Here is a 27,358-nt window from a genome sequence, read left to right as displayed (position 1 = left end):
CCAGGGGGTTGGTTCGAGTCCCACGTTGGATGTAGAGATTGCTTGAAAATAAAATCTTAAAAAAATACAATGGATTGTAAGAAGAGTCTTAAAATGCATGCACCCCTAGTGAATTAAAATGTGTAGTCTAATTCATTCAAAATTCAGGCAGTGTTTTTAGCCCCTGTTACAACGGAAATATAACTGTAGCCTAGGTTACCTCAGGTTTCTTGAAACCTGGAACCACGCGTGGGAAAGGTTTGACAAAACAATGTTACACCGTGCACAGTGCTCTTCTAGGATCCCACTGTGGGGCTCTGGTATGCAGGAGCACAGTGAGATGGTGCTCCCGGAGGATCTTGCCGTAGGTGCGGGTAGTGCGGGATCGCACCGTGAGGAGACCGTGGTGCAGGTCACGTGATGCGATGGTGAGCCCGCAGGGTCTTACCATGTCGTTCCGGTAATGCCGGATCGCACCGTGAGGCAGTGCTTGTGCGGCGTGGCACCATGAGGCGACGGTAATGCGGGATCCCCCTGTGCGGTGGTGCCCGTGCGGGATTGATTGTGAGGTGGTGCCCCTGCAGGGTCCTGCCATGAGGTGGCGGTAATTCAGAATCACAGAGAGGCCATGCTAATGAAGGACTTTTTTCCTAATTCTTACGTGCCAGGCATTGGTAGCTTGCTTATTTCAGTCAAGTCACAGCTCTGAAGATGGAAGCGTTACCCTACTTTACAGATGAGAAAACTGAGGCCCAGGAAATTGAGGTAATTTGCTCAAGGGCTCAGTGCTATAAAGTAACAGTTAGGATTTGAGCCCGAGACTTGTACTTTGCACTTGGCTGCACTTTCACGTTAATGCAACACTAAACTGCCAGAGTTCTTCATATCATCGTAGCCTTGTATTTTCAGAAAATACCTTACTGTGAGATTTCCAGAAAATAATCTGAATACGCACTCAGCACTCTTTTTGGCTCCATGTCCTATGTAATCTGTAAGGTCGTTCTCTGTCTCTTTCCCTGTCATCCTTGTCCAACCGGTGTCCTGTCTCATCAGGACACTTCCGCTTCTAAAAAGTGGCCTGTAAAAGAAGCACATCTGGTGGTCACTCTTCTGTGAAACTGTCCAGTGGTTTTTGATTGCCCTTAAATAAAGATCCAGGCTCCTTGGGCTGCAGGACTCTTCCTGGTGTGTGTGCCCTCGTCTGCACGTTGAGCCAACCACTCGGCCCCACTGTCCATGCTGCATTGATCTTTCTGTACAGGCTCACTTCCTCCCACACACGTTCCCTCAGCTCCCACCTCCTCTGCCTGATTGGCTCCTACTTCCTCTCAGGTCTCAGCTTACTTGTCACTTCCAAGGACAATCATCAGCGAGGCACAGTGTTAGTCATTTTAGTTCTCCTTGTACTGAGACGTAAAGAAAAATAAATGCAGTCCATTTATTCGTTCATCCTCTAAACACCGTTTTGGTGCCTGTTACATACTAAGCACTGCTTTCAGCCTTGGGGAAACAGCAGGGAGTCCCTGCCCACGTAGGGGTCACGTGACAGTAGGAGAGAGCATAGAAATAGACATGTAGTACGTTAGGTGAGAAGTGCCATGAAAGAAAAGCCCGGCACAAGGATGATGCTCACAGGAAGTGAGATGAGGAGATGGGCTGGTCAGGGAAGGTCCTTCCGAGGAGCTGACCGTACAGAGTGGGACGGTCTATGGGAAGGTACGCGAGGCACAGGGGGCCGCACACGTACTGACTGCAGCAGGGATGGGCTGCGCTTCTTTAAGGAGCAGAAGGCCGGAAGGGGCAAGAGAAGGCGAGTCAGGAAGAGAGAGGTAGGGAAGGAGGTCACAGAGTAGACAGGTGGGAGATCGTGGTGATTTTGTAGAGCCGGATAGGGTTTGGATTTATTTTAGGTGTGCTGGGCATCTGTTCTGAGGCCAGGAGTTTTAGAATTCTTCTGTGATAGCTCCCGGTCCGTGCGGTCCCCTCTGGTAGCTCCTGGCCTGTGTGGTCCTCAGTGTGGAGCCGCCCCGTTGAGATGAGAGGTGAGTGGTTCGGGGGGATTGGTTCCCACACAACAAGATTCGGATCAGTACCTCACCCGTTACAAATTCTGTCTCTGGGGATCCTGAAGAATAGGAAAAACTTCTTGTTTTTTTTCTTTTTAAGATAATTTTAGAATCTTCCAAGAATAGTCCCAGAATTCCCATAGAGCCTTCATGCAGTGTCTTCAAACACCAACATTACATCACATTCACTCTGTCATTGTATCTGTTTGTGCAGCCTTTTTTCCTGAACCACTGGAGAGTAAGCAACACATGTGATGCCCCTTCACCTGTAAATATTTCACTATATACCTTTCAGTATATACTTCCTAGAAACAGGGGCATTCTCATATATAACCACAATGCAGATGTCAAAATCAGGAAACTGACATTGAAACAGTGCTGTTTTACAGTCTGCGGACCCTATTTGGATTTAGGCTTTTGTCTCGGTGCTGCTCTTTGTCTCTTAGAAGACCTTGGATCACATAGTTACCCTGTCTCCTGAGACTCTTAATGGAGACCAGCTTTCTGATCTTTGTCTTTCATGGCCATGACACTCACTAAGAAAAAGATTCGTTATTTGACCCTTGATAGCCTTTCTTTGTCCTGAGGTTCTGGTTATGCATTGTCAGTATGTTCTTACGTTGAGTCCCATCAGGAAGCACATGATGTCTGTTTGTCCCGTTATTGGGACCATCGGTTAGGGAGGTGTCTGCCAACTTTCTCTCCTGCGAAGTGACTCTGTCTGTGGAGTGAAATGTCTCAGAGGGAGATACTTTGAGACTGTGTAAAAATCCTGTCATTCTTCAAATTTTCACCCTCTGGTTTTTGCATCTGTCACTTGACCAAAAACTAATTCATGCCTGAATCAAATATTACTGTGATGGTTACCAAATGGAGATTTTTTTTTTGTTTCAAGTGTACAATATAGTGATTCAGCACTTCTACACATCACCGAGTGTTCATCACATGTGCACTCCTTAATCCCCACCATCTATTCCCCATCCTCCCCCCACCTCCCTTCAGGGGACCATCAGGTGGTTCTCTACAAGAGTGTGTTTCTTACTTTATCTCTTTTTCCCCCCTTTTCTTGTTTCTTAAATTCCACATATGAGTGAAATCATATGGTATTTGTCTTTCTCTCTCTCTTTTTTTTTTTTTTTTTTTTTTTAACATTTGTTTGTTTAGAGAGAAAGTGCAAGCAGGGGAGGGGCAGAGAGAGAGAGGGAGACAGAATCCCAAGGAGACTCCACACTGTCAGCACAGAGCCCGATGCAGGGCTTGATCTCACCAACCGTGAGATCATGAGCTGAACCAATATCAAGAGTTGGTAGCTTAACCAACTGAGCCACCCAGGTGCCTCATGACTGACTCTGTGTGTGTGTGTGTGTGTGTGTGTGTGTGTGTGTGTGTGTGTGTGTGTGTGTGTGTAAAAAAACACATCTTTTGTATCCATTCATTTATTGATGGACACTGAGGGTTCTTCCATTGTTTGTTGTAAATAATGCTGCCATAAACATAGGGGTGCGTGTATCCCTTTGAATTAGCGTGTTTGTATTCTTTGGGTAAACACCCAGTAGTGTGATTGCTGAATCATAAGGTAGTTGTCTGTTTTTAACTTTTTGAGGAACCTCCACACTGTTCTCCACAGTGGCTGCACCAGTTTGCATCCCTACCAACAGTGCATGAGGTTCATTTTTCTCCACATCCTTTCTAGCATCTGTTGTTTCTTGTGCTGTTGGCTTTAGCCATTCTGACCTGTGTGAGGTGATACCTCATTGTAGTTTTGGTTTGCATTTCCCTGATAATAGGTGATGATGAGTATCTTTTCATGTTGTCTCTTCTGTTGGCTATCTGTATGTCTTCTTTGGAGAAATGTTTGTTCATGTCTTCTCATTTCTTAATTGGATTATTTGTTTTTTGGGTGTTAAGTTAGATCAGTTCTTCATATATTTTGGATACTAGCCCTTTATCCAATATGTCATTTGCAAATATCTTCTCCCGTTCCATAGGCTGCCTTTTAGTTTTGTTGATTGTTTCCTCTGCTGTGCAGATTTTTCTGTTGATGTAGTCCTGATTGTTTATTTTTGCTTTTGTTTCCATCGCCTCAGGAAACCTATCTTGAAAGAAGTTGCTGTGGCCAAAGAAGTTACTGTCTGTGTTCTCTTGTAGGATTTTTATAGTTTCACGTTTCACATTTAGGTCTTGAATCCATTTTGACCTTATTTCTGTGTATAGTGTAAGAAAGTGGGTCCAATTTCATCCTTTTATTTGTCAGTTGAGCCAGCACCATTTGTTGAAGAAACCATCTTTTTCCATAGGAGGCATATTCTTGCCTCTTTTGTCAAAGATTAATTGACCATATATTTGTGGGTTTATTTCTGGGCTTTCTGTTCTGTTCCATTGGTCTGTGTGTCTGTTTTTGTGCCAGTACCCTACTGTTTTGATTATTACAGCTTTGAAATAGAACTTGGAAGTCCAGAATAGTGATGCCTCCACCTCTGCTTTTCTTTTTCAAGATTGCTTTGGCTATTTGCGGTCTTTTGTGGTTCCATACAAATGTTAGGATTGTTTGTTCTACCTCTGTGAAAAATGCAGTCAGTGTTTTGATAGGGACTACATTAAATGTGTAGATTGCTTTGAGTAGTATAGACAGTTTAACAGTATTTATTCTTCCAATCCATGAGCATGGAATGTCTTTCCATTTCTTTGTGTCGTCTTGAATTTCTTCTTTCATCAGTGTTTTATAGGTTTCAGAGTACAGATCTTTCACCTCTTTGGTTAGGTTTATTCTAGGTAGCTTATTTTTTTTTTTTATGCAATTGTAAATGGGCTCTTTTTGTAATTTCTTTCTCTGCTGCTTCATCATCAGTGTAGAGAAATGCAACAGATTTCTGTACATTGATTTTGTACCCTGCAACTTCACTGAATTCATGTATCAGCTCTAGCAGGTTTTTGGTGGAGTCCTTCAGGTTTTCTACATATAGTATCATATCATCTGCAGATAGTGAAAGTTTTATTTCTTTGTTACCAGTTTGGATGCCTTTATTTCTTTTTGTTGTCTGATTGCTGAGCCAAGGACTTCCAGTACTATGTTGAATAAAAGTGATGGGAGTGGACATCCTTGTCTTGTTCCTGATCTTAGGGGAAAAGCTCTTAGTTTCTCACCATTGAGGATGATATTAGCTATTGGGTTTTCCGGTATACAGACTATTTTGTTGAGGTATGTGCCCTCTAAACTTACTTTGTGGAGGGTTTTATCATGAATGGCTGTTGTACTTTGTCAAATGCTTTTGCTGCATCTGTTGAGATGATCAGTACGGTTTTTATCCTTTCTCTTGTGGATGTGATGTATCATGTTGATTGATTTGCGAATATTGAACCACCCTTGCATCACAGGAATAAGTCCTACTTGCTGGTAATAGGACTTCAAATTTCCTATTTCTTCCTGATTCAGTTTTGGGAGGTTATATGTTTCTAGGAATTTATCCATTTCTTTAGGTTGTCCAATTTGTTGGCATATAATTTTTCATAATACTGTTTTACAATCCTTTGTATTTCTGTGACACCACTTATTTCCCATTTCATTTCCGATTTTTTTTTTTAATTTTTATCTTTTAATATTTATTTTTTGAGAAAGAGAGCACAAGCAGGGAAGGGACAGAGAGAGAGGGAGACACAGAATCTGATGCAGGTTCCAGGCTCTGAGCTGTCAGTGCAGAGCCTGACATGGGGCCTGAACTCACAAACTGAGATCACAACATGAGCCAAAGTCGGACACAACCCACTGAGCCATCCAGGTGCCCTCATTTCTGATTTGAGTCCTCTCTCTCTTCTTTTTCGAAGAGTCTGGCCAAAGGTTTATCAATTCTGTTGATCTTTTCAAACAACCAGCTCCTGGTTTCATTGATCTGTTGTTGTTTTTTTTTTTTTAGTTTCTATTTCATTTCTGCTCTTTCCTTCTACTAGCTTTGGGTTTTGTTTTTTCTAGTTCCTTTAGATGTAAGGTTACATTGTTTGAGATTTTTCTTCTTGAAGTAGGCCTGTATTGCTATAAACTTCCCTCTTGGCACCACTTTTGTTGTATCTTGAAGATTTTGGACCATTGGTTTTTCATTTTCATTTGTGTCTCTGTAGCTTTTTTTTTTTATTTCCTCTTTGATTTCTTGGTTGATTTATTCATTGTTTAGTATCATGGTATTTAACTTCCATGTGTTTTTGGTCTTTCCAGATTGTTTTCTTATGGCTGATTTCTAGTTCCATAGCATTGTGGTCAGAAAAGATATGTGGTATGACTTCAGTCTTTTTGACTTTTGAGACTTGATTTGTGGCCTGATATGTGGTCTGGTCTGCAGAACGTTCCATGTGAACCGGAGAAGAATGTGTATTCTGCTGTTTTAGGATGGAATGTTCTGAATATATCTGTTAAATCCATTTAGTCCGATGTGTCACCGTTTCCCTAGTGATACTCTGTTTGGATGATCTGTTCATTGATGTAAGTGGGGTGTTAAAAGTCCCCTACTATTATTATTGTATTGATTACTTCCTTTATGTTTGTTATTAACTGTTTAATGTACTTGGGTGCTTTCATGTTGGGTACGTTAATGTTTACAATTCTTATATCTTGTTGGATTGTTTGCTTTATGATTATTGTAGCATCCTTCTTTGTCTCTTGTTGCAGTATTTGTTTTAAAACTATTTTTTCCATCTAAGCATTGCTACCCCAGCTTTCTTTTCACATTCATGTGCATGATAAACGTTTCTCCATCCCTTCACCTTCAGTCTGTTAGTGTCTTTAAGTCTGAAACGAGTGTTTTATAAGCAGTATATAGATGGGTCTTGTTTTTTTATCCATTCTGTCACCCTATGTCTTTTGGAGCATTTAGTCCATTTACATTCAAAGTAATTATTGATAGATATGTACCTTTTGCCATTTTGTTACTTGTTTTATGGTTGCTTTTGTAGTTCTTCTGTGTTCCTTTGTTCCCTTGCTCTCTTCTCTCACGATTAGTTGGCTTTCTATAGTGATATACTTGGATTCCTTTCTCTTTATTTTTTGCATATCTATTACTGGCTTTTGATTTGTGGTTACCATTAGGTTTGTAAATAACATCTTTTGATTTGTGGTTACCATTAGGTTTGTAAATAACATCTTCTGCATATAGCGGTCTGTGTTAAGCTGGTGTTCACTTTAGTTTGAACCATCCTTTACTCCTCTCCCACATTTTAGGTATATGGTGTCATACTTTACATCCTTCTATTTTGTGAGTCCCTTGATTGATTTTTTACAGATATACTTATTTCTACTGCTTTTGTGTTTCCTACTTTTCATACTCTCACAGTCTTTGCCAAGAGTCCCCTTTAACATTTATAAGGCTGGGTTAGTGGTGATAAATTCCTTATACTTGTTTGTCTGAGAAACTCTTTATCTCTCCTGTTCTGAATGATAGCCTTGCTGGATAGAGTAATTTTGGCTGCAGATTGTTTTCCTTTCATCATTTTGAATATATCCTGCCACTCCCTTCTTCCCTGTAGTTTCTGCTGAAAAATTAGCTGATAGCCTTATGGGGTTTCCTTTGTATTTGATGTTCTTCTTTTCTCTTGCTGCTTTTAATATCCTCTCTTTATCACCACTTTTTGCCATTTTAATTACCATATGTCTTGGTGTGGACCTGCTGGGTTGATTTTGTTGGACTGTCTCTGTGACTCCTGGATCTGGGTTTGTTTCCTTTCCCAGATTCTTGACGTTTTCAGCAGTTATTTCTTCACATAAATTTGCTCTCCCTTTTCTCTTTTCCTTCTGGGATCCTTGCATTGCGAATGTTATTACACTTGATGTGTCACTGGGTTCCCTAAGTCTATTCTCCTTTATAACTTGTTTTTCTCTCACCTGCTAATAAGCTCGATCACTTTCCATTACTCTGTCCTCAATGGATATGTTCTTCTGCTTCCTCCATTTATTCTATTAGTGTATTTTTAATTTCATTTATTGTGTTCTTCATCTCTGATTGGTTCTTTTTAAGTCCTTGTTAAGGGTCTTACTAATGTCCTCCACTCTTAAGTCCAGTAACTATATGATCATTGCCCTATATTTTCTATCAGGCATGTTGCTTATCTCCATTTCGCTTAGGTCTCTTGCTGTGATTTTGTCCTGTTCTTTTATTTGGGACATATCCTTCTGCCTCATTTTGTCTCCCTGTCTGTTTCTATGTATTAGGAAAGTCAGCTATGTCTCCTGCTTTTGAAGGCAGTGGCCTTGTAAAGAACAGGTCCTGTGTGCCTGCGGGACACCGTCCCCTGTTCACCAAAACCTGGCGTTTCAGAGGTGTCTCCTGTGTGTTTGGAGTGCACCTGACTGTTGTGTCTGGGCCACGTTTACTTTCAGTCCCGCTGTCTGCAGTGGCTCTTGGCCTACTCTGGGCAGTGTTTGGTCTCTGTGGTGTTAGTGGGCCAGTCTGGTGCCACCTTGGGCTTGAGTTGAGTCACACCAGCCATTTGTCAGAGATGCAGTAGCACCGAACTGCAGGCTGCTTTCCAGCATTGTCCCCTGAGAAGCTTTCATTGGCGGACAGGGCCTGCAGTCAGATCAGCTTTCTGCCCCCAGCCCACTGCTGGGGCCACATTCTGACCTTCCCCTGTCCCCGGGCAGGAGGTACTCTGGAGCGGTGCTGGCCCCACTGGGGCTGCTTGCACACAGCCAGGCTTGGGGGCGCCGCTTCTGATGGGCCCCTGCCCTGGAGTGTGTGGATGCACGGAGTGCCCGGGGCCTAGGAGTGTCTGTGTTCTCAAGGTTTGTTGGGTCTCCTGGGGGAGGAGACCACAGTGCTGGCACCGAGGCAGGCCTGGCTGTGGGCGCGGAGGGAAATGGCACCTGCCAGCTCCTTTGTTTGGCGTGTCCCGGAGGGACAGACACCTTCGGGAGACTCCTCCAGGACACGCTCTCTCACTGCTGCTTCTGTGCTGTATCTCCCCTGGGCTGTTTCTCGTGTCGGCTCTTGAAAGGCAGGGACTCAGTTTCCTCTTGGCCTCTCGGCTCTCCCAAAGTTGAGCCTGCTGATTGATTGATTGATTGATTGATTTTAGTTATATATTTTTTTAATTTTATTTACTTATTTTGAGAGACAGTAAGAACAAATGGGGGAGGGGCAGAGAGAGAGAGAGAAAGAGTCAGAGTGAGTGAGAGAGAGAGAGAGAGAGAGAGAGAGAGAAAATCCCAAGCAGGCTCCACACTGTCAGCACAGAGCCTGACACAGGGCTCGACCCCACGAACTGTGAGATCGTGACCTGAGTCAAAATTGAGACACGCTCAACCGAGCCACCCAGGCGCCCGAGTCTGCTGATTTTTTTAAATTCCAGGTTTTAAGTTTTGCTGATTATAAGAATTCACAAAATTTAGCCTCTCTGGTTTACAAAGCCAGTGTTATGTGGATTTGTCTTCCCATGCAGGCCCCCCATGTGACGGTCTGTTTCTCTCCCCTCTTCTGTGCCTGCAGGTTCCTCTCTCTGTGCACAGCCCCACTGTCATTTAGCTCCCCACCCTGTCTCCATACTCCCTGCCCTCTTGGCTGTAGCTTCTTCTCCACATTTATTTGCGGAGTCTGTTCTACCCATCTTCAGGTCGTTTTCTGGGTTAATAACACTAACGTGAGTCTAGCTGTGTCCAGTTGTGTCCTGGGATGAGGTGAGCGTAGGGTCCTCCTACTGCACCATCTTCCAAATGCAGTTTCTCTGTATTTTAGTAGCACGTGGAATTTCGAGCTTGGTTGGAACTTGGCTTACCTCTCGAGTGTATCACATTTTGGCATTCCCAGATGTTTGATTCATACGCGGATTACTGAATCAGTCTGCAGCAAAGATAGTAGTGATCCGTGTACACTAAGTCTCATTTAAACATAACTTTTACTTGGGACACCTGGGTGGCTCAGTGAGTTAACTGTCCGACTTCAGCTCAGGTCATGATCTTTCAGTTCACGAGTTCAAGCCCCGCATCGGGCCCTGTGCTGTGACAGCTCAGAACCTGGAGCCTATTTAGGCTTCTGTGTCTCCCTCTCTGTCTGTCCCTCCCCTGCTTGCACTCTGTCTCTCTCTCTCACACACACAAGTAAATAAACATTAAAAAAAAAATTAAACATAACTTAATAAACTAGGGCCTTTTTCTTTTTTCTTTTTTTGGATGACTAGAAAACGTGTGAACATTAACAAAAGTTAACTCATTTAGCATTTGTCTCCCTGATAGCTTATATCTAACTCTGAGTTCCTGTTCCATCCAGGGAGGTGGGTTTCTCCTTCATGCATGGTATGAATTTCTAACAGTGATAGTTTATCATTTGTGTGACGGAATTACCTGGGGGACAGGTGAGCTCTCCGGTCACTGGAGCTGACGAGGCTGTGGTTGATCACCAACTGACAGAGCTAGAGATGGAATCCCTTCCCTGTGGGATAGTAAACATCAAGTCTGGTTCTGTACATGGATGCATTACACTGCAAAAATACAACGATTCTGAAAATCACAGGGGAAATACTTATTGTATAAGTCGGAGCTTCCCAAACTTCCTTGGTCCGTGATGCTTAGGGTCTTTCCGTAGTATCACTAGACCAAAAGTTTTTTGATTATGTTGTAGCTTTTGAGATGTTACCTGACAATTTTTATATGAAGTAGTTAAGTCAAACAACTTACCGGTGGTTCTCAGAGTACATTGCAGATGTCGCTGTGTTCCTCTTAAAAACTTGAAATATTCTGGGGGTGTTGTGATGCTCAGGACACCGCAGCTCACAGTTTGGGAACTGTAGCCATATGCAAAAAATGTGTGTATACTCTCTGTGTGTAACTAATCAGGTTTGTATGTATGTAAACAAAGACTGGAAGAAAACAAAGTACGAGTTATGTTTGGCTTATAGATGATTAAAATAATTTTTTTTACGTTTATTTATTTTTGAGAGACAGAATCAGAGCACAAATGGGGGAAGGACAGAGAGAGAGGGAGACACAGAATCCGAAGCAGGCTCCAGGCTCTGAGCTGTCAGCACAGAGCCTGACATGGGGCTGGAACTCCCAGACCGTGAGACCTGAGCCAAAGTCAGAAGCTTAACCAACTGAGCCATCCAGGCGCCCCGATTTTAAAATATTTAAGCCCTTTTAAATCATGTTTTGCTTCTAATTTATTTCTGATTCTTGGGTCTCTGGGTGCAGTCAAGGCTTGTTCTTAGGTCCTTCCTGCAGGAAGGAGCTGGACAGACAAGAGGCTTCTTTTAAGCTCTGGGGCAAGAGTAGTGTGGGAAATTCTACTGCTAAGGAACCCAGCCTTTTGTGATTAAAATGAACTGTGTTCTCTTTTAGGACCATAGGGTGTTTTGGCTGATTACAGGAATTATGTTTATGGGAAGTGGCCTCATCTGGAGGCGTCTGCTGTCATTCCTCGGACGACAGCTCGAAGCTCCTTTGCCTCCTGTGGTATGTGGTGTGTGGTGTGGAGAGTCTGGCGCGCAGCAGTGCAGCACAGGGGTCACATCTGGGCTCCCGAGACACTCAGCCTGGGCTTACGTGGTCACAGGCTCTGCAACCCTGAACACATCACTTAATTTCTCTAAGCCTCCCTCACTTTCCCCATCTGCCAGTTAAAGTACTAGTGGGAGAGTTAAATAATATACGTAAAGTACTTGTTAGCACAGTGCCTGGCACAGTAAACAAGTTAGAAATACTTCTTCTGTGTGCAGCGCTGTGATGAGCATTATGTATTTAGACAGATGTTAGCAATTCTGCCGCAGGCTTTGTCATAACCCCAATTGAAATGTAGAAAATGTAGTGTTCTCATCAAGATAAGTTTACCCTTTCTCTCCCCCTTCTACTCCTTGTTCACACCAGGAGTAAACACGTAAGATACTGATACAAGTCTTATGGTCCTTCCCTCATGTGGTAGGTAGTTCTCATTTTACTAGGGGCTTTTCTTTTCAGACAGACACCAACTAAAATGATTAATTTCCCTTCTTTATTTAGATGGCCTCTTTACCCAAAAAAACCCTTCAGGCAGACAGAAGCATGGAAATGAAACACAGCTTCCGGCCAGATGGACCCGGATCAAGCAGGAGTGTCCTGACAACGCGGTAGAGACTGGATTATTTGTTTATAGTCACGAGAAACTTCTGATACTTTATTTTCTTTTATAGAATCAGAGACTTGAAAAAAACCACTGATACTTAAATTATAATGTCTGATAAAATATTAGGGTACTCACAGTACTAGAACTTAATTGCAAAGTACTTGCTTTGTAAAAGGCCAAAATTCTATCTTCCACAAAGTGAAAAGGCTGTTTTCAGAGACATGATGTGAGGCATGGAGAGACTGATTTATACATGTCAAAAAAAGTACAGCCTCACGCCAAGCAAAGCCTGAAAACTTGATGAACCCGTGTGATGAGACCAGGTAGCAGCTCTTAGGAAGTTCCCAAGAACAAGATTCCCTGTGCTGACTCTCAGGTGACTGGAAAGGTAGGAAAATCTATATTAACCTCAAAACACACTTGGAAAGTTTGTGCTTTAAAACCGTCTTTTCTTGTATTTGCCTCCTTTTTATATAAGGCAAATAAAAATGAAACGATTGAACATCAGCTTACATGGATTCCATTTAATCAAGATTTCACTTTCTTGAACCCTGGAACTATTTTTCTTTGCTTGGCTATAACAAAGCCTTTAGAAATAGTGTCAAAAGAAACTATTTCCCTTCTGTTACTTGGTCGTTCCCGGACTTTAGACAGAGGGGTCACCGCGACCACCTCCGAAAAAAAGTGCACATAGCCACAGATGGGCTTCCTAAAACCAAAAGGTGGATAAACTTCAGAATTTTGTCTACAGTCAGGTTGGGATTCAGAACTGTGGCTATTTGTAAGTCTCAAAACGGCTATCCGACTTACCATCTTAACTACCATTTTTATATTTTCTGGAGGTTAGTTTTGCAGAACATGATAGCTTTCCTTCCCTTCAAAAGTCACATGGAAGATTCCAGAGCAGCTCTTGTACTCCAAAGAACAAATATGCCAGTGATGTTGGGGTCACCTGATACTACAATAGGCTGTCATATGGGGAAGTTTAGGAGTCCGTTTACCAAGTGGTTTGGTGATAGCTCCTGGAACAGCATTTTTATTCCTAATTTGAAAGAAAACGGATGAAGTTGTCAATTTTCCCCACTCCCAGGTGCGGTGGCAGGAGCTGTGGCCTGAGCCCAGGGCAGAGTGGCCCCCGAGTACGCTCTGTGGTGTGGGTGTTGAAACATGGATAGACGTGGCTCTCTGGTGTCCTGAATCTGTGTGGTGGTTTTCAAGACAAAGTCTCTCTGATAATCCTTAGATTTCACAGGACACTCTTTGGCCCACCTCAGAGCACCTGCTGCTGGTCCTGTGCTATCACTGTAAAGTAGGCTATAAACATTAACTGTGACAGGGGAAGAATTGAAAGCCCAGAGGACTTTGATTTGACTGAGATCAGACACAATTGAATTTTGGCCTTTTTCCTTTTGGTGTGACTTAGTTTGCAGACTTGGGTAAGATAATTTTTTGGATGAGTCCCATCTCGTCAATAAAAGGGAAATGGCAATTACCTCCTTAGTCTGCAGAGAAGTCACTGATGGTTTATCAGGTTCTCTAAGGTGCTCACATCAAGGAGGATTTCAAAATGTCAGCCAGCTCTGCTTAGAGGACAGTAAGTAATAAGATGGCCTACACTGAAAATTACAAAGTTCAGTGGTTTTAAGTTTTGAAACGGACTGAGCACATAAACTTCTGTAAATAAAACGATAATACCAAATACTTGGTTACGTAAGCGAGCAGTCTTATCGCCTGTTTCACAAGTTCAAGGAACAATATTCTTCAGACTGTCCATTTTTGGAAGGCAGAAAATAGCATCCTAAAATGACTTCTGAACACTCGCTTTATTCTTGATAAACCGATTGTGATGAATAACCACTAAATAAAAAGATCGTGGGGAGTCATTCTAAGAGTTGTACACAGCTTTATTTTTTGGAATTGCAATGTTAAACACACTTTAAGTGGTACCTGTGGAGGTGGGCTAATGGATGGTGCCTGGACAGGGGCATTCAGAGATCTGAGTTTATTCCAAGACCCACTTCAGATCGCTCTAAATCTGCAGTACAAAGGCACAAAACCATTCTGATCTTGAAGCAAGTTGTTACATATACATAGAAAGACCACAAGTATGTACATGTGTTTTGAGATCTTGAAATAAAGGTAACTGAGTTAAATTAAGTTCAGATTTGTGTTAATGAGAGCTATTTCCCTTAAACTAAAAAGAATAATTCACATAAGTAGAACTAGCAATAATTGTTACCCAAATGAAACCAAATGGTATTTGTGCTTTTTGCTGTTCCCTAGGGAACCATGCAGATGACCTGCCTCTCTTTAGGAAAGGGGACAGTCACAGGACTCATCCAGAGGTGACTTTGTGTCCTGTTTCCCTGTATGTACTCACCTGTGCTCACAATTAACTCTAGTAGCTTTCCCTAGATTTCTAATTCAACTCTTACTCTTCTGCTGGACTCCTTCTTTGGACCAGTCTCTACTCTGCCTCTAGAGAAGCTGGGTTCTTGTCATTACTTCTCCCTGCACTTTTAGTACCTTTCACTAGTGTGCTTCCCTGTTACAGGATCAGTAGTAATGGTCTCTCACATTTTTAGTGAAGCTAAAACCCTGGGGTAGATTCCTTTCCCTTAACTATGCCGCACTGCAGGACTGGCGGATGAAATCTGCTAAAACCAGCCCAGGAACAAGAGAGACCAAGGCCTGCTTCTCTGCCTGGCGGATGAAATCTGCTAAAACCAGCCCAGGAACAAGAGAGACCAAGGCCTGCTTCTCTGCCTGGCAGATGAAATCTGCTAAGACCAGCCCAGGAACAAGAGAGACCAAGGCCTGCTTCTCTGCCTGGCGGATGAAATCTGCTAAAACCAGCCCAGGAGCAAGAGAGACCAAGGCCAAGGCCTGCTTCTCTGCCTGGTCCCTTGCAGTGGCCGCTGGCTCGGGCCAGATCTCTTCTCTCTACATAGTTTGTACCAACTCAGTGCGACAGCAGCTCCTCTTGGGAGGTCCTAGAACAAGTGGAAAGTCACTAGACGCCACAGTTAGGACAGCCGCTTCTACAAAAGCATTTGAGGGCACTAAAAGGTAAGGAGGTTTTAGTCTTGTATTTATCCTTCACTATACGAAACACTGAAAATGAAATAATCCTCCCAAGAAGGGACCCAATCAGTCACAGCAGGTGCCTTTGCAGTTGTGAGGTTATCCTTCACCCCCTTTTCACTATACTAGTTCTCTAATTTGTTTTCCTATATACTACACTATTTCACTTTGATTGGAATGGGTCACTGTTTTGAAAAGGAAATTTTTAGGAGAAATTGTGATAGAGAACCACAGAGAGGTCTTTCCAGGCATCAGAAGGACGTAGCTAGTCCTGTGAAGAGGAGAGACGTTGTACAAAGGTCTGAGCACAGGCAGTAAGTCAGGAATAAGTTTAAATGCAAGGGAAGCAAGGACTGAAACTCTGGAAGAGGAGGGGACCTGGCTCACCAGAGCCCCTGTCACCGTCTACTGCATCGTCGTCCCAGACGGGGACATCGCCACTCCCAGGAGCCCCGCCCCCAGCAGGAACGCTCCCCCTGGAGATGACTGGGCACAAGAGACGGACGCAGAGGAGGACAGCCTTTAGTCTAGGCCAAGGCTGTAGACGTGAAGTGCCCCAGAGAGTCGGGCTCCCAAAGAGCTCCTTCCAGCAGCAACGACAACTTGGTTCTGCAGAGGACACAAAACATTTTGATGATTCATAATGCCTTTAGTTTCTGCCATAATCCAGGCATCACGTTATGCTCTGGTGATAAGACATTGTTTAAATCCCGCATTCTCAGATCTGTAGGTTCAGAAAACCAGGGCTGAGGAAGTTCCGTCCCTTCTCTGGGGGCAGGCCCTGCTGCTTGAAACCGTCCTTCAGAAGTGTCTTCAAAGCCTGCAGCCAGTGTTTAAACTGTTTTCCCTGGGGGCAGGTCTACATGCTCGGAGCCTGGACTTGATCCTAAACCCAGGCTGGCCAGGGTCCAGCCGGCCAGAGCAGGGAGCGACCGCGAAACGGCCAAACCTCCTGTGAAAAGTTCTACTGATTTGATTTTGAGAACTACACATGGAATCCAGAAGTAATAATGGCTAACATTTCCTGACCCCTTAACCACATTCCCTCTTACCACACTGCCCTTTGCTGTTTTATACCCTAGTGTGAAAAGGAAAAATGAAAATCTTGCCGCCTTCTTATTTATGGAAGTATTTACTTGATTTGCCTGTAGTTTAGTTTCATAGTTGAGCTGTAGTTGCCTGTAGTTGAGCTTAGTCTCCATTTCACACCTTCCTTTCCTGCCTCCTGTCCAGCTAGTCAACCTCCTCCTGGTTCCTGGCAGCTCACCTTCCCCGGCTCCCGCTTTCTGACTGCCTTTGGCTCTTGCTCAGCATACGTGGGCCTGTGTTACCGGGCACATTTCCACCTAGACGGTAAGCACCTGCGTGCAGGAACCAGACGTCAGGTTTGCGTGCTTCTCCGGGGCGTCGTATGACACAGCGCGGCCAAGGCTCACCTGTGCGCCCCGTCCTGACTCTGGCTTCACGCTCTCGAGTCTTCAGACTCCCAACCTGAGTCTCCGTAAACCACCACTCTGACCGGCCTCAGGTGGTCCGTGTCCATCTCTAAGCTGCTCCCATGCTGCCATTCCCAGGTGTGTGTTGTGCAGGTGAGGGCGGGGCGGGTGGGGGGGGGTGTGCAGCGCATTCAGTGTTCACCCCAGGGGAATGGTCGTTACGAAGGAGAACGTGCAGCGTTGTACGCAACCATAACTTCTAGATGACCTGTACCACTCCTCAGGTGGCAGAAGGGATGCTGGGTATGTGTGATTCTTACATAATACATGGGTTCTTGATAACCGCTAACTTTCAGAAAATGCATTTTAAATGCAAGCCAAGCTTACGACACATTCTGGCACCAGACATTCAGAGAATCCTCCCATAAACTTCATCTCTTTTTCTGGATAACCCTAAACTTTTACTTAACCAGGCTTGACTATATAGATGGCAAAGCAAGAGCCATTTGAACTGGTGGCCACCCGAGAGCAGTTTCACTAAACGGCAAGAAGCTGGAGGTCACCCACCCTGCCACACTCCATGATCTATGAAGGCCTCCCATCCCACCGTTAGTACTGGTCAGACTTTCAGACTATCCTTTAGCCTTAATCCTGTCAACTTCCCACGTGTATAAATCTTGTTTCTCTCTCTCAAAGCTCACACAGTTCTGTAGAACATCCTCTCCTAAATGAATGAATGGGTTAGGTGCTTTAGCTTTATACTTGAAGATAAAACTCTTTAACTGCTGTACCCATTAAAATCCAAAATGTGCATACCTTTTGGTCTAGCAGTCTGCTAAGAATATCATTAGCACAATTAGTTTCTTGTAATGGTTAGAGAGAGGGAGAGAGAATTCCAAGCAGGCTCCATGCTGTCAGCACAGAGGCTGACACAGGGTTTGATCTCCCCAGCTGTGAGATCATGACCTGAGCCCAAATCAAGATTGTCAGATGCTTAACTGAGCCACCCAGGCACCCTGAGGCTTGCACGATTCTATAAAAATGGAAGTAACTGAGAAAGGGAACCAAATAAAACCAATACGATGCAGCCATTGAAAAGACCCCAACAGCTCCATGTGTATTGGTCTGAGAAGAGCCATCAGATGCTATAGAGCACATGGAGGTGACGAGGCCGTGCAGGTAGAGCGCATGCACGCACACGTTTACGTGTTTGTCCCGGAATCTGGACAAAACCATGCCAGCATATTAACAGTGGTTATCTGACATGGCAGGGTTTGCAAACTCTCTGAAAGGGCCAAGATGATGACTACTTCAGGCTGTGGGGGACCTCGGTCTCTGGGACAGCTAATCGCCCACCATTGCATTACAGTAGCTGCCACAGAGACACGGGAGCAGGAATGTGTTCTGATAAAACTAGGGACACTTCATACAAGTCTCAGGTGTCACCCAGCCACTTAAACTGTAATAATCATTTTTAGCTCATGGGCTGTACAAAAACTAGTCCCACAGGCTGTAATCTGCCAGCCCAGCCCTGAGGGTTGAATGGGAAAGTGATGAGATTGTGTATGGATGTTATTTCCTTTTTTGTGTTCCTCTTTTTCAAATACAACCTTTTAGATGAAAGACCACCCCCCCCCCGCCAGCCTTAGGATATAAACATCCAAAGGACAGTCTTCATACCCACCTTGTTTTTCGACCTCACGGTAATCACGGAGCTCCCAAACCTTGAACTTGCCTGTAAAGCAGTGTCTGTTAATGGTCTTTTGAAAACATACTGTAATATCTTATCAGTTTAAAATAAGGGAAAGGGCGCACTTCTGTGGTTTCTCTTCATTCCTTCAGGAGGTACTTACTTCAGGAGAAATCAGTACATACTGAGCCTGAAAGGAAGGGGAGAGAAGGGAGACTTGTGTTACTGTCGATGCAGGTTTTAACCACTCATCCTGAAGCCCCACACTCACATCTACATTCTGGAGAAGTCCTCAACTCGTGCATGCCCTTTGACACCAGAAATTCCACTCACAGGAGTGTAGCTCAAGAAGACAGATGGACAGAAATGTTCATATATGGATATTTATATCCTTATTTATAACCGTGAAATGAAATGGACTGAGGGACTAATAGCCCCTCAAATAACGTCTACGTAAACTATGGTGTGTCCACAGATAAAACAGGCAGCCAGGAAGTCCACTGTATGAGGATAGAAGGCATGGAGAAATGTCAACTACGTTGGCAGGGAAGACCAGGTCAAGTTACAAAATTGTGTACAAGATGATCACGGCTGTTAATAAGCCCTATCCACACCCACCCTGTAATGGTGAAGAGTGTCCTAAAGAATCAGCTCCTGGTGCAGGGCCCTGGCCTGCCCTCTCCTAGCACCGTGACCTGGTGCACCTTCCTCACGGACATTCAATGTCTTCATCTGGCACAGTACCCACACAGTAGCTTGGAGGTGGCTTGAAGAAGTAGCGGTGAGGGAGACAGGTCTATCAAGTGTTAACGCAGTGCCAAGTACAGAGTAGGTGCACAATAAGTGGGAACCATTAAGCCGACAGAAAAGCATACCAGAAGGACACACCTCAGAAGGTTAACAGAAGGCATCGTCTCTGCAGAGTGCAAATCTAGGTAGAGGATTCGTACCACTTGTATTTTCTAAAATTTTTACAATGAACTGTACTTTTGCAATTAAATAAGGTTGTTTAAATTTAAAAATGGTGTTTTAGGCCCAGGCAACTTAAAAAAAACCCACCTGAGAAAAGGGATGAACAGGAAGCAGGGAACAGGAAACAAAAGGGGGCGTTTTGATGGAATCCCAGGGGGCTGCTGTGGGCCCTAACCAAGCAAGGCAGGCTGGGACCGGAACGAGCAGGACCCTACGTCCAACTGACTTGAGCTACAGCGGCAAGCAGACGTGGAAGAATGCAGGGCTGCTCGGGCCTGTGCCACACAGGCAAGTGATTGTGCCCTGACCGCCAGACAGCTCAGAAACCGTCAGAGTTGCGCAGTGGACACGATGTCACAAGGCATCCGCAGGTAGCCGCCTTTCCCAGCGTAGCCTAGGATTCCACACGGGCCCATATTACCTTTTCCTCAGGACATGGAGCTGCCCAGGATTTGCATCTGCCCGTCATGTCGCCGAAGGTGGTCTGTTTGCCATTGTAGACGTACACCCGGCCATCTTCCCCTCCCAGCAGCCCGGACGTGATGTCTGTTATCCGCAGTGGGGCTGCCACGAGGATTTCATCTGCAGACGACAGAAATCAGAACTGGGTCCTAACCCAACCTCCCGCAAGTCCCGTGAGCACATCCCCTAAATCGTCTACCCGGTTTCATCCCAGCACAGTCAAGGCTCTGGTCCCCAGTCGATCATTCCTGGACAACTGATGTGCATGGCTCTCATGTTACCACCTTCAAGAAGTGGAACTTTCTCTTGGCTCTGGTCTTACCGAGCTCTAAAATCTACCTAAAGGCCTTGGGTCACTGAGCTGTGGATGATAAGGGCAGAGCCTAGATGACCCAGTTCGGGGGCCAGTCTGATGACTGGGGAGCCAGTTCTTGGCCAGAGGCCCTGTTCCTCTCCTACCTAAGCCGTCGCCATCCAGGTCACTCAAGTGCAGAATGCCACCGAATCGGGAGAAGCGGCGGTCTCCGCTGAAGGTGCCGAGCAGAGGCGGCTGCGTGTCCAGCGTCAGTTCATACATCCGACCGGTTCCACCCTGGTGCAAGGTCATGGTCAGGAACGCCATCTTAGACTTCTCATCTGAAACAAACCAGGGCATGGTGTCTGCTGCCATCACAGGAATGAAGAGAAAATGTAAAGTGCTGAATGGAGTTCTTCTCGCTTCAGTCTTCTGTACCTTGAGTGACACAACTGCTCAGAATCCCACGGGACTGGGGGGGGGGCGGGGGGGGGGAAGGGAGGGAGGTTAGCGCTGACCAACAGTGGCCATGAGGAGACCAAACACTGGGTAGGCTCAGTGATGTCCCATCAGACAGGTCTGACCCCTGCAATACATTCTCCACACAACCATCTTTTTTTTACATCACAAACTTCCTGTGAGATACACAGTCTAAATTCTTCACGAGGCCTTCCGTGGGCTCAGGAGGCCTTAGAGAATCGGCTACTTACAGCTCTAGTGGTTGGGGGCCACGTCCCCCTTCTCACCCACACGTCACCCATCACAGATTTAAACCACAGCCCCTTCTATTTCTTAAGTCTGGGCCTCTGAACATGATGTGCTGTCTGCCTGGAACCTGCATCCTTCCCCCACACCCCTTTGCCGGCCAACTCCTGCGCTTCTGGAACGCGGCCCTGCTCTCGCCTCTGCTGCAAAGCCTTCCCTTCCCTCCCGTGTGCGGCCACAACACGCTGTGCCTGCTGCTTCCCGTGCCCCTCGCAGGGGAGCCTCGCTTCTGTTCACCGGGCCTCTCCTGCACCTGGCTGTCAGTTCCGTAAGCAACGGGACCGTGACTTAGTCACACAATGTGCTTAGAAACACGTTGCTTGGTTCAGTGCCAGTATGGGATGGATGGTTTTTAAATGGGTGAATATTGAACAGTTTTTAAACAAAGCTAGAATTTCGCCTATATAGATCTGGAACACAACCTCGATTTCAGAAATAAGTACCTTCTCAAAAACAACAATGGCATCTGTCGGTTGGGGTTGCTGGTCCCGGGAGGCTTATGATGACCCAGGCAACGCGTCCATGAACAGGTACAATCTTGTGTCATTGTCTTAGTATTGTGTGTAGAACTGACTACAGTAAAACCTTGGATTGCAAGTAACTTGTTCTGCGAGTGTTCTGAAAGACTAGCAAACATTGCTAATAAGTTTTAACCTGATCAATGAGCGATGTCTTACAATGAGTCATACATGACCCTGAATGCCACATGACCACAGCTGAGCCACTGGTTCTTGAAATTCGCTTTGATGTACGAGTGCTTTGGATTACAAGTGTGTTTCCGGAATGAATTATGCTTGCAAACCAAGGTCGTACTGTATTTTCTTGGACAGCCTTCCCTCATGCCCTGTTGATAGCCAGCTGTCAACTAGAACCAACTGAAAGCTCAAAGCAGAGCCAAGAATAGCGATGGGAATAACAGCGAGGACAAAAAGGAAACAGCCAGCACTTTGAAAGGCTCAGCAATCTGGGCTCTTGAACATAAAGGTACAACCTGACCCAGAACAATATTCTCAAGAGGACAGTGTTTCCATAAACTACAACCGCTAATATTCAGGGTGAAAGCCCAAAGTATGAAGAAACGTCAAAATGAGAGGACATTCTTATGCCCTTCTGCTTCCTGAAGGGACTCGAGCTCCCTGGGGTCACAGAACACAGTAATGCTGGGAGCTCTGGCCACAGGGAGGAGGATGAAGTGCCTACCTTTAGGGGTGGGGAACAAATGTGGCTTCTCCCTCTGGCTCTGCCTGCCTGCAGGGTGGGCATATCATGCTGGTTTTGCTTCCCGTGAGATGCACACAGACCACAGCCAGGTCTGCCTTCTAGATGCACTCCTGAGTCCACACCTCTGCCGCTCGTACTGCAGGCCAGATGTGATGGCCTGCAGACCCAAACTCTCTCTCGGAGAAGTCACCCCATGGTCACTTTGTGGGCCGAGATCAGAAAAGCCTGAATGTGGCTGCCCATCCAGACCACATTCTCCAACCCAATTTTTGGAAGACACATATTTTGATAGGAATGATTCATGAGTCCACTTCTCAAATGGCTCCAAGTGCAGAAGGTTGGGGGAGGGGAAGCAGTGATTAGCACTTCCAAAACTCTTACTTTTTATCATAGTCACAATTTCAGCACAGTGTTGCTTTCAATTCTCAGAATTTGAAAAGGACTCAAAAATCAGCAAGCCATGAAGACATGGGAGAGAGAACCTTAATGCAGAATATGCATAATGCATAAAGAAGCCAATCCGAAAAGGTTGCGTACTAGGATCCCAACTGTATGCCGTTGTAGAGAAGGCAAAGCCCTGGAGAGGTAGAAAGATCGCTGGTTCGCCAGGGGCTAGGAGGGAAGATGGATGAAGAGATGAGCACAGAGGATTCCTAGGGCAGTGAAACTATAATGGATACAGGTCCTACGTTTGTCCAAACCCATGGAATATTCAGCACAAAAAGTGAATTTTAATGTAAACCATAACCTGGGTTCTAATGGTGGGTCCGTGTAGGTCCATCAGGTATAACAGATGCACAGTCTGGTGCAGAAGACAGCAGGGCCCACAGTTCATTTGGGGGGGGGGGGTAGGAGGGGGTTACGGGAAATCTCTGTACTTTCCACTCGATTTTGTTGTAAACCTAAAACTGCTCTAAAAAAGTCTATAAAGGGTTCAGATACTTTAAATTTTTGGCCATTCCAAATACCTCATTTCTGACAGATGGTAACTAGAACTTCCAAGGATCGTGTCATAATGTGTACGTTATATACACCTGAAACATGTTTTTCAATAAAATAAATTTTAAAATACTTCATCTTCAGGTTGATGCAAATTAAACAGTGGCTTACAATACACATTTTAAGCAAGAGGGAAAAAAACAAACCCAAGGTTATGTTTCAGTATTTCTCTATCTGTTATTTGAATAACAAAAGTCATCCAGCAGACCTTGGGTTTTTTAAAAGGGATAGATCAGGATCGGGGGTGAAAGTTTTTTTAAGCACACAAGTGTTTTAGTCACTTCTCAAGACTAAGTTCACTTACTGTGACAGCAGAACACACAGCTGTCGTAACACACGGGTGTGTCCCTGCAGCTGGACCCCTGCACGAGCCACAGGAATGGGGACACCGCTTTGCGATGTGGCTCAACACTTGCGACTCAAACTATGAATCATGTTACTTCACGTGGCTGACTTTCCGGACTACCGTGAAATAGTAAAAACCAGAAGTGTCAAACTTGGGAATGCCAGGATTTTTTACATATCATTCATTACAAAAGGTGTGGAAAACACCCCCAAAAAAGTATAGTGAAGTTGTACAATGCATCTGTTTCTTTCTGGAGACTGACACCCATAGACGTGTTAAACAAAATGGAGATTGTTATGGATTATAAAATTTTATACCCACTTAAGCCATTTCTAATTTTTTGCTATTATAATTAACACTGTGAGAAAGATCTTTCCCTGCAGCTCTGAAATAACTTTCTGAGGGCAGATTCTTAGAGACTATCCATACAGCATCCAAAGGAATGAGTATCTTTAAGGCTTTTGCCATTTAACCAAACCTTTCTAGAAGGGCTATATCAGTTCACATCTCAGCAGCACTGTGCGAGTGCCCACCTCCTCTCAACCCCTTTCAATACTGAAAACGCTTCATAGGTCATCAACACCCTAAAGTCCCCGCTGAATATTTAAGCCGTTCATTGTGGCCACGTTCTGAACCAAAGATTCTGCCGACCCAGAGACAGAGCTCAGGGTGAAGGGGACAGGCCCGACAGGGTCAAGCTCCAGACCACCAGCATCTGGTGAGTACATCCAGTTGTTCCAAGTTAGGTGACCCTGTACCACAGAGCCGTGATTCCCATCTACACCGAAGCTCTCCCGTGAGCCCCCGGGAGATGCAGATATGCTGACCCTTGGAAGGGAACACAGTGACGCTGTCTGCCGTCCACATGAACTACCTGTTGGAGGCAGTTCATGGTTTTCACACTAGTTCCCTACGATCCTTTGAGTGACATCATATCTTTGCCAACTGGGATTTTAGGGGTTATAAAGTGCAGGTACCACGAGAAAATCTGTGTGGATTAAAAATGAGGGTGGTCACGTCTAATCTGATTCCAGGTTTGAGAAGCTGTACGGCAACCAAAAGGAGCCAAGTTCTTAGGACATAGATACAGCATGTGCCACACAGGCAACCACACGGGGCCCCAGGCTTGGCTTGATGCTTTCCAGTCACCCGCCTAAAATTCTGAATAATTTGTAACAAAGGGCTCCACATATTCATCTCATACCAGGATTCACAAATAATGTGGGTGAAATACAGGCAAAATACACGTAAAAAATAGGTAAATCTGGGGTGCCTGGATGGCTAAGTTGGTTAAGCAACCAACTCTTGATTTCAGGTCAGGTCATGAGCTCACGGTTCATGGGTTCGAGCTCCGCGTCAGGCTCTGTGCTGGCCGTGCAGAGCCTGCTTAGGATTCTCTCTCTCTCTCTCTCTCTCTCTCTCTCTCTCTCTCTCTGCCCCTCCCCCACTCACATGCGCTTTCTTGCAAAATAAATAATAAAACCATTAAAAAATAGGAAAATCTGAACAAGATTCAACTGGTGGATTACATCGTGTCAATAACCTGGTTGTGACACTGTTGTGGTTTACAAGTATTATCTTGGCAAAAACTGGATAAGATGTCACGTGGATCTCCCCATGTTATTTCTTACAACTGCATGTGAATGTATAATGGTCTCAAAAAAGGTCAAATTGTATATAATACACATGTAATAAGATATAGAAATTAACCTTTTTATAACTTATACAGTATTTTGAAATAGGAAATTACTAAGACCGTAGGAACGTTAAAACAAAGTTTAGAAAGCTCTAATCACAGCATTCCAGTAGAAAGAGATGTGAGGCAAGTAAAATCACTAATGTGTGTTGCAGGAGTTTGGAAATCACTACCTTGACTGTGTAAAAAGGGGTGGGGAGTGGGGAAGAACAACTTTTCCAAAGCTAAGTCAGCAAGTTCCTGGTGTGACAGTGCTGTGTCCTGAATCATGCAATGAAAGATCTCACCATTCTTTTGCCCAATCCGCTCTGCTTATTATATCGTATGCAACAAAAATCCTCCCGAAAAATAATTTGACAGGATGCAGTTAAGAGCCTTACTATTAGACCCTCTAGTCCAGAAACTCCACCTCCAGGAACCGATTTTAAAGCTATTCAGAAAGGCAAGGTTTTCTGTACATGGATATTCAATAAGACCCTGTTCACAACAGTGAAAAATTGGAAACATCCTAAATTTCCAGAATAGGGATGATGTTAGTAAATGTTGGCATGTGCACGTGGAAAAAAAAGATGTGATAGGTATCGAAAACCACATTTAAGAATCTTAGTAACATGAGAACACGCACAAGATATAGAATAAAAAATCAGGTGTGAAAATGCGTATATATTATACACACAACACGTAGTATGAGCTTCAGTTGTTAAGTATCTGGGTAAGGGTGATTTCTATATACATCTTTGTATTTTCACAAATTTCTACAATAAACGTGATTCACTTTGATACTCTTGAAGTGAGTACGTTTTTGTCGGCTTTTTAAAACTCTTCCCCCATAAAGCAAATAAAATAATGGTTTATGAACAAATGTCCTCAGAGCAGACCTAGTCCTGGTGAATGGATTTACAGAATCTTCCTGAACGCCCCTCTCATCCAAGCACAGTGGGACAGGAGCTTTAAAAACACACTAGCTCACTTTCATGGGGGATTTTCAACAAATCTTTGAGAGGGACGTTATAATTTGTATATTGCAAACGATGATGCTAACATTCAGGGAGGTTAAGTAACTTCCCCCGGGCTTGTGCAGCTTGTGATTAATGAGAAAAGGAAATCCTCAAAATCAGGTCTGTCTGGCTCCAGATTTCACAACTCTCCCCCAGTAGGGCACAGTCAAGGAGCCACGTGAGAAACGAGCAGCCAGGTTTCCTGGCGAATGACCTACCGTGCGTCGGGGCTCCCACCAGCAGCACCTGTTTCCGGGTCCCATTCACCATCACGTGACCACTTGACAAGGAAGTACCCAGCTTCCCCATTGCCTGTGAAATGCAAGGAGTCAGTATGGTACAACTCAGAGAACCCTCCGTGGCGCCCCCTGTCCTGGGGAGGGAGCGGCGGCCATACCTTGTCTCCAGAAATGGTGAACCGGCTTCGGCAATTTGGCGGGAAATAGCCATACACCCGTCCGAGGCTCTGTTTCTCATCCTGAGTGCGGTACAAATGGCCCAGACTGGAATGAAGCAGGCGGGGGTCAGCTGCTGGGGCCCGGGATTAAGAACTGACCGGGTGTTCAGGTCCAGGACCGAGCAAAGAGAAGCCCCCTCTTCCCCACCCTGCCCCCCCCCCCCCCCCCCCCGGGATCCTTGGCATGGAGCAGGGGTGGCTTCCAGAGCGAATCCCGGTATTAAGACTCTCCAGGTCCGGGGCTCACCACTCGGCCTCCCAGCTGACAGCAGGTATAGGGAGGCCTACGGTCACGGCTGAACGGTGCTCCCCCAAAATTCGCATGTTGGAGTCCTAACCCCAGCACCTCAGATTATGTATATTTGGAGACAGGGTCTTTAAGGCGGTAGTTATGTTACAATGAGGTCATGAGGGCGGGGCCCTAATGCAATCTGACTGGTGTCCTTGTAAGAACAGAAAGACCAGGGAGGCGCACGGAGAAGAGGCCGTATGAGGATGGAGAGGCGGCCCTCTGCAAGCCAAGGAGAGCCCTCAACCCTGCCAATACCTTGACCTTGGGTTTCCGGTCTCAGGAACGGTGAGAAAAGGACTTCCTGTGCCTTACGCTACCCAGTCTGGGGCACGCTGTCGCGGCAGCCTGGCAAACGGATGCGCCTCTCTACCTCGTTCTTAAACTTCTAAGGAGGAGGATTTGCAACCTCGCCCCAGAGCCTTCTTCGCTTTTCCTCGCAGGGTAAGGCCGCGGCCCCTGTGTCTGAGCCCCACCCTTCCGCGGGCTCCCACGGCGGCCTCGGGTGCCCACCGGTCCCCGGCCCCACC

The 27,358-nt window shown here is 45.2% G+C and overlaps 2 protein-coding genes across 3 annotated transcripts in view; one reads left to right on the top strand and one right to left on the bottom strand.

Moving 5' to 3' along the window:
* The window catches only part of MRS2 (magnesium transporter MRS2), a 34,531-nt gene extending 20,256 nt beyond the window's left edge, over positions 1-14,275 (top strand). The window contains exons 10-11 of one of the 2 annotated variants that reach the window (XM_060614670.3): positions 11,359-11,472; positions 12,016-14,275. In XM_060614670.3, coding sequence (XP_060470653.1) covers positions 11,359-11,472; positions 12,016-12,126 — 225 coding nt within the window. In that variant the 3' untranslated portion in view covers positions 12,127-14,275. Of the gene's footprint in view, positions 1-647; positions 2,963-11,358; positions 11,473-12,015 lie in introns of those variants that run through there. The other variant, XM_060614671.3, reaches the window with a different exon arrangement.
* GPLD1 (glycosylphosphatidylinositol specific phospholipase D1) overlaps positions 14,002-27,358 on the bottom strand; it is a 64,549-nt gene continuing 51,192 nt past the window's right edge. The window contains exons 20-27 of the mRNA XM_078446585.2: positions 26,480-26,585; positions 26,301-26,394; positions 20,222-20,398; positions 19,722-19,882; positions 18,492-18,518; positions 18,323-18,373; positions 15,017-15,811; positions 14,002-14,821 (exon numbers count right to left, since the gene is read on the bottom strand). Coding sequence (XP_078302711.1) covers positions 15,725-15,811; positions 18,323-18,373; positions 18,492-18,518; positions 19,722-19,882; positions 20,222-20,398; positions 26,301-26,394; positions 26,480-26,585 — 703 coding nt within the window. The 3' untranslated portion in view covers positions 14,002-14,821; positions 15,017-15,724. The remainder of the gene's footprint in view (positions 14,822-15,016; positions 15,812-18,322; positions 18,374-18,491; positions 18,519-19,721; positions 19,883-20,221; positions 20,399-26,300; positions 26,395-26,479; positions 26,586-27,358) is intronic.

The sequence above is a fragment of the Panthera onca genome, chromosome B2 (genome assembly GCF_046562875.1).
Source record: "Panthera onca isolate mPanOnc1 chromosome B2, mPanOnc1 haplotype 2, whole genome shotgun sequence".
In the NCBI taxonomy this organism is placed as follows: domain Eukaryota; kingdom Metazoa; phylum Chordata; class Mammalia; order Carnivora; family Felidae; genus Panthera; species Panthera onca.
Note: the sequence above shows the minus strand (reverse complement) of the source record. Positions and strands in the feature narration are given on the sequence as shown.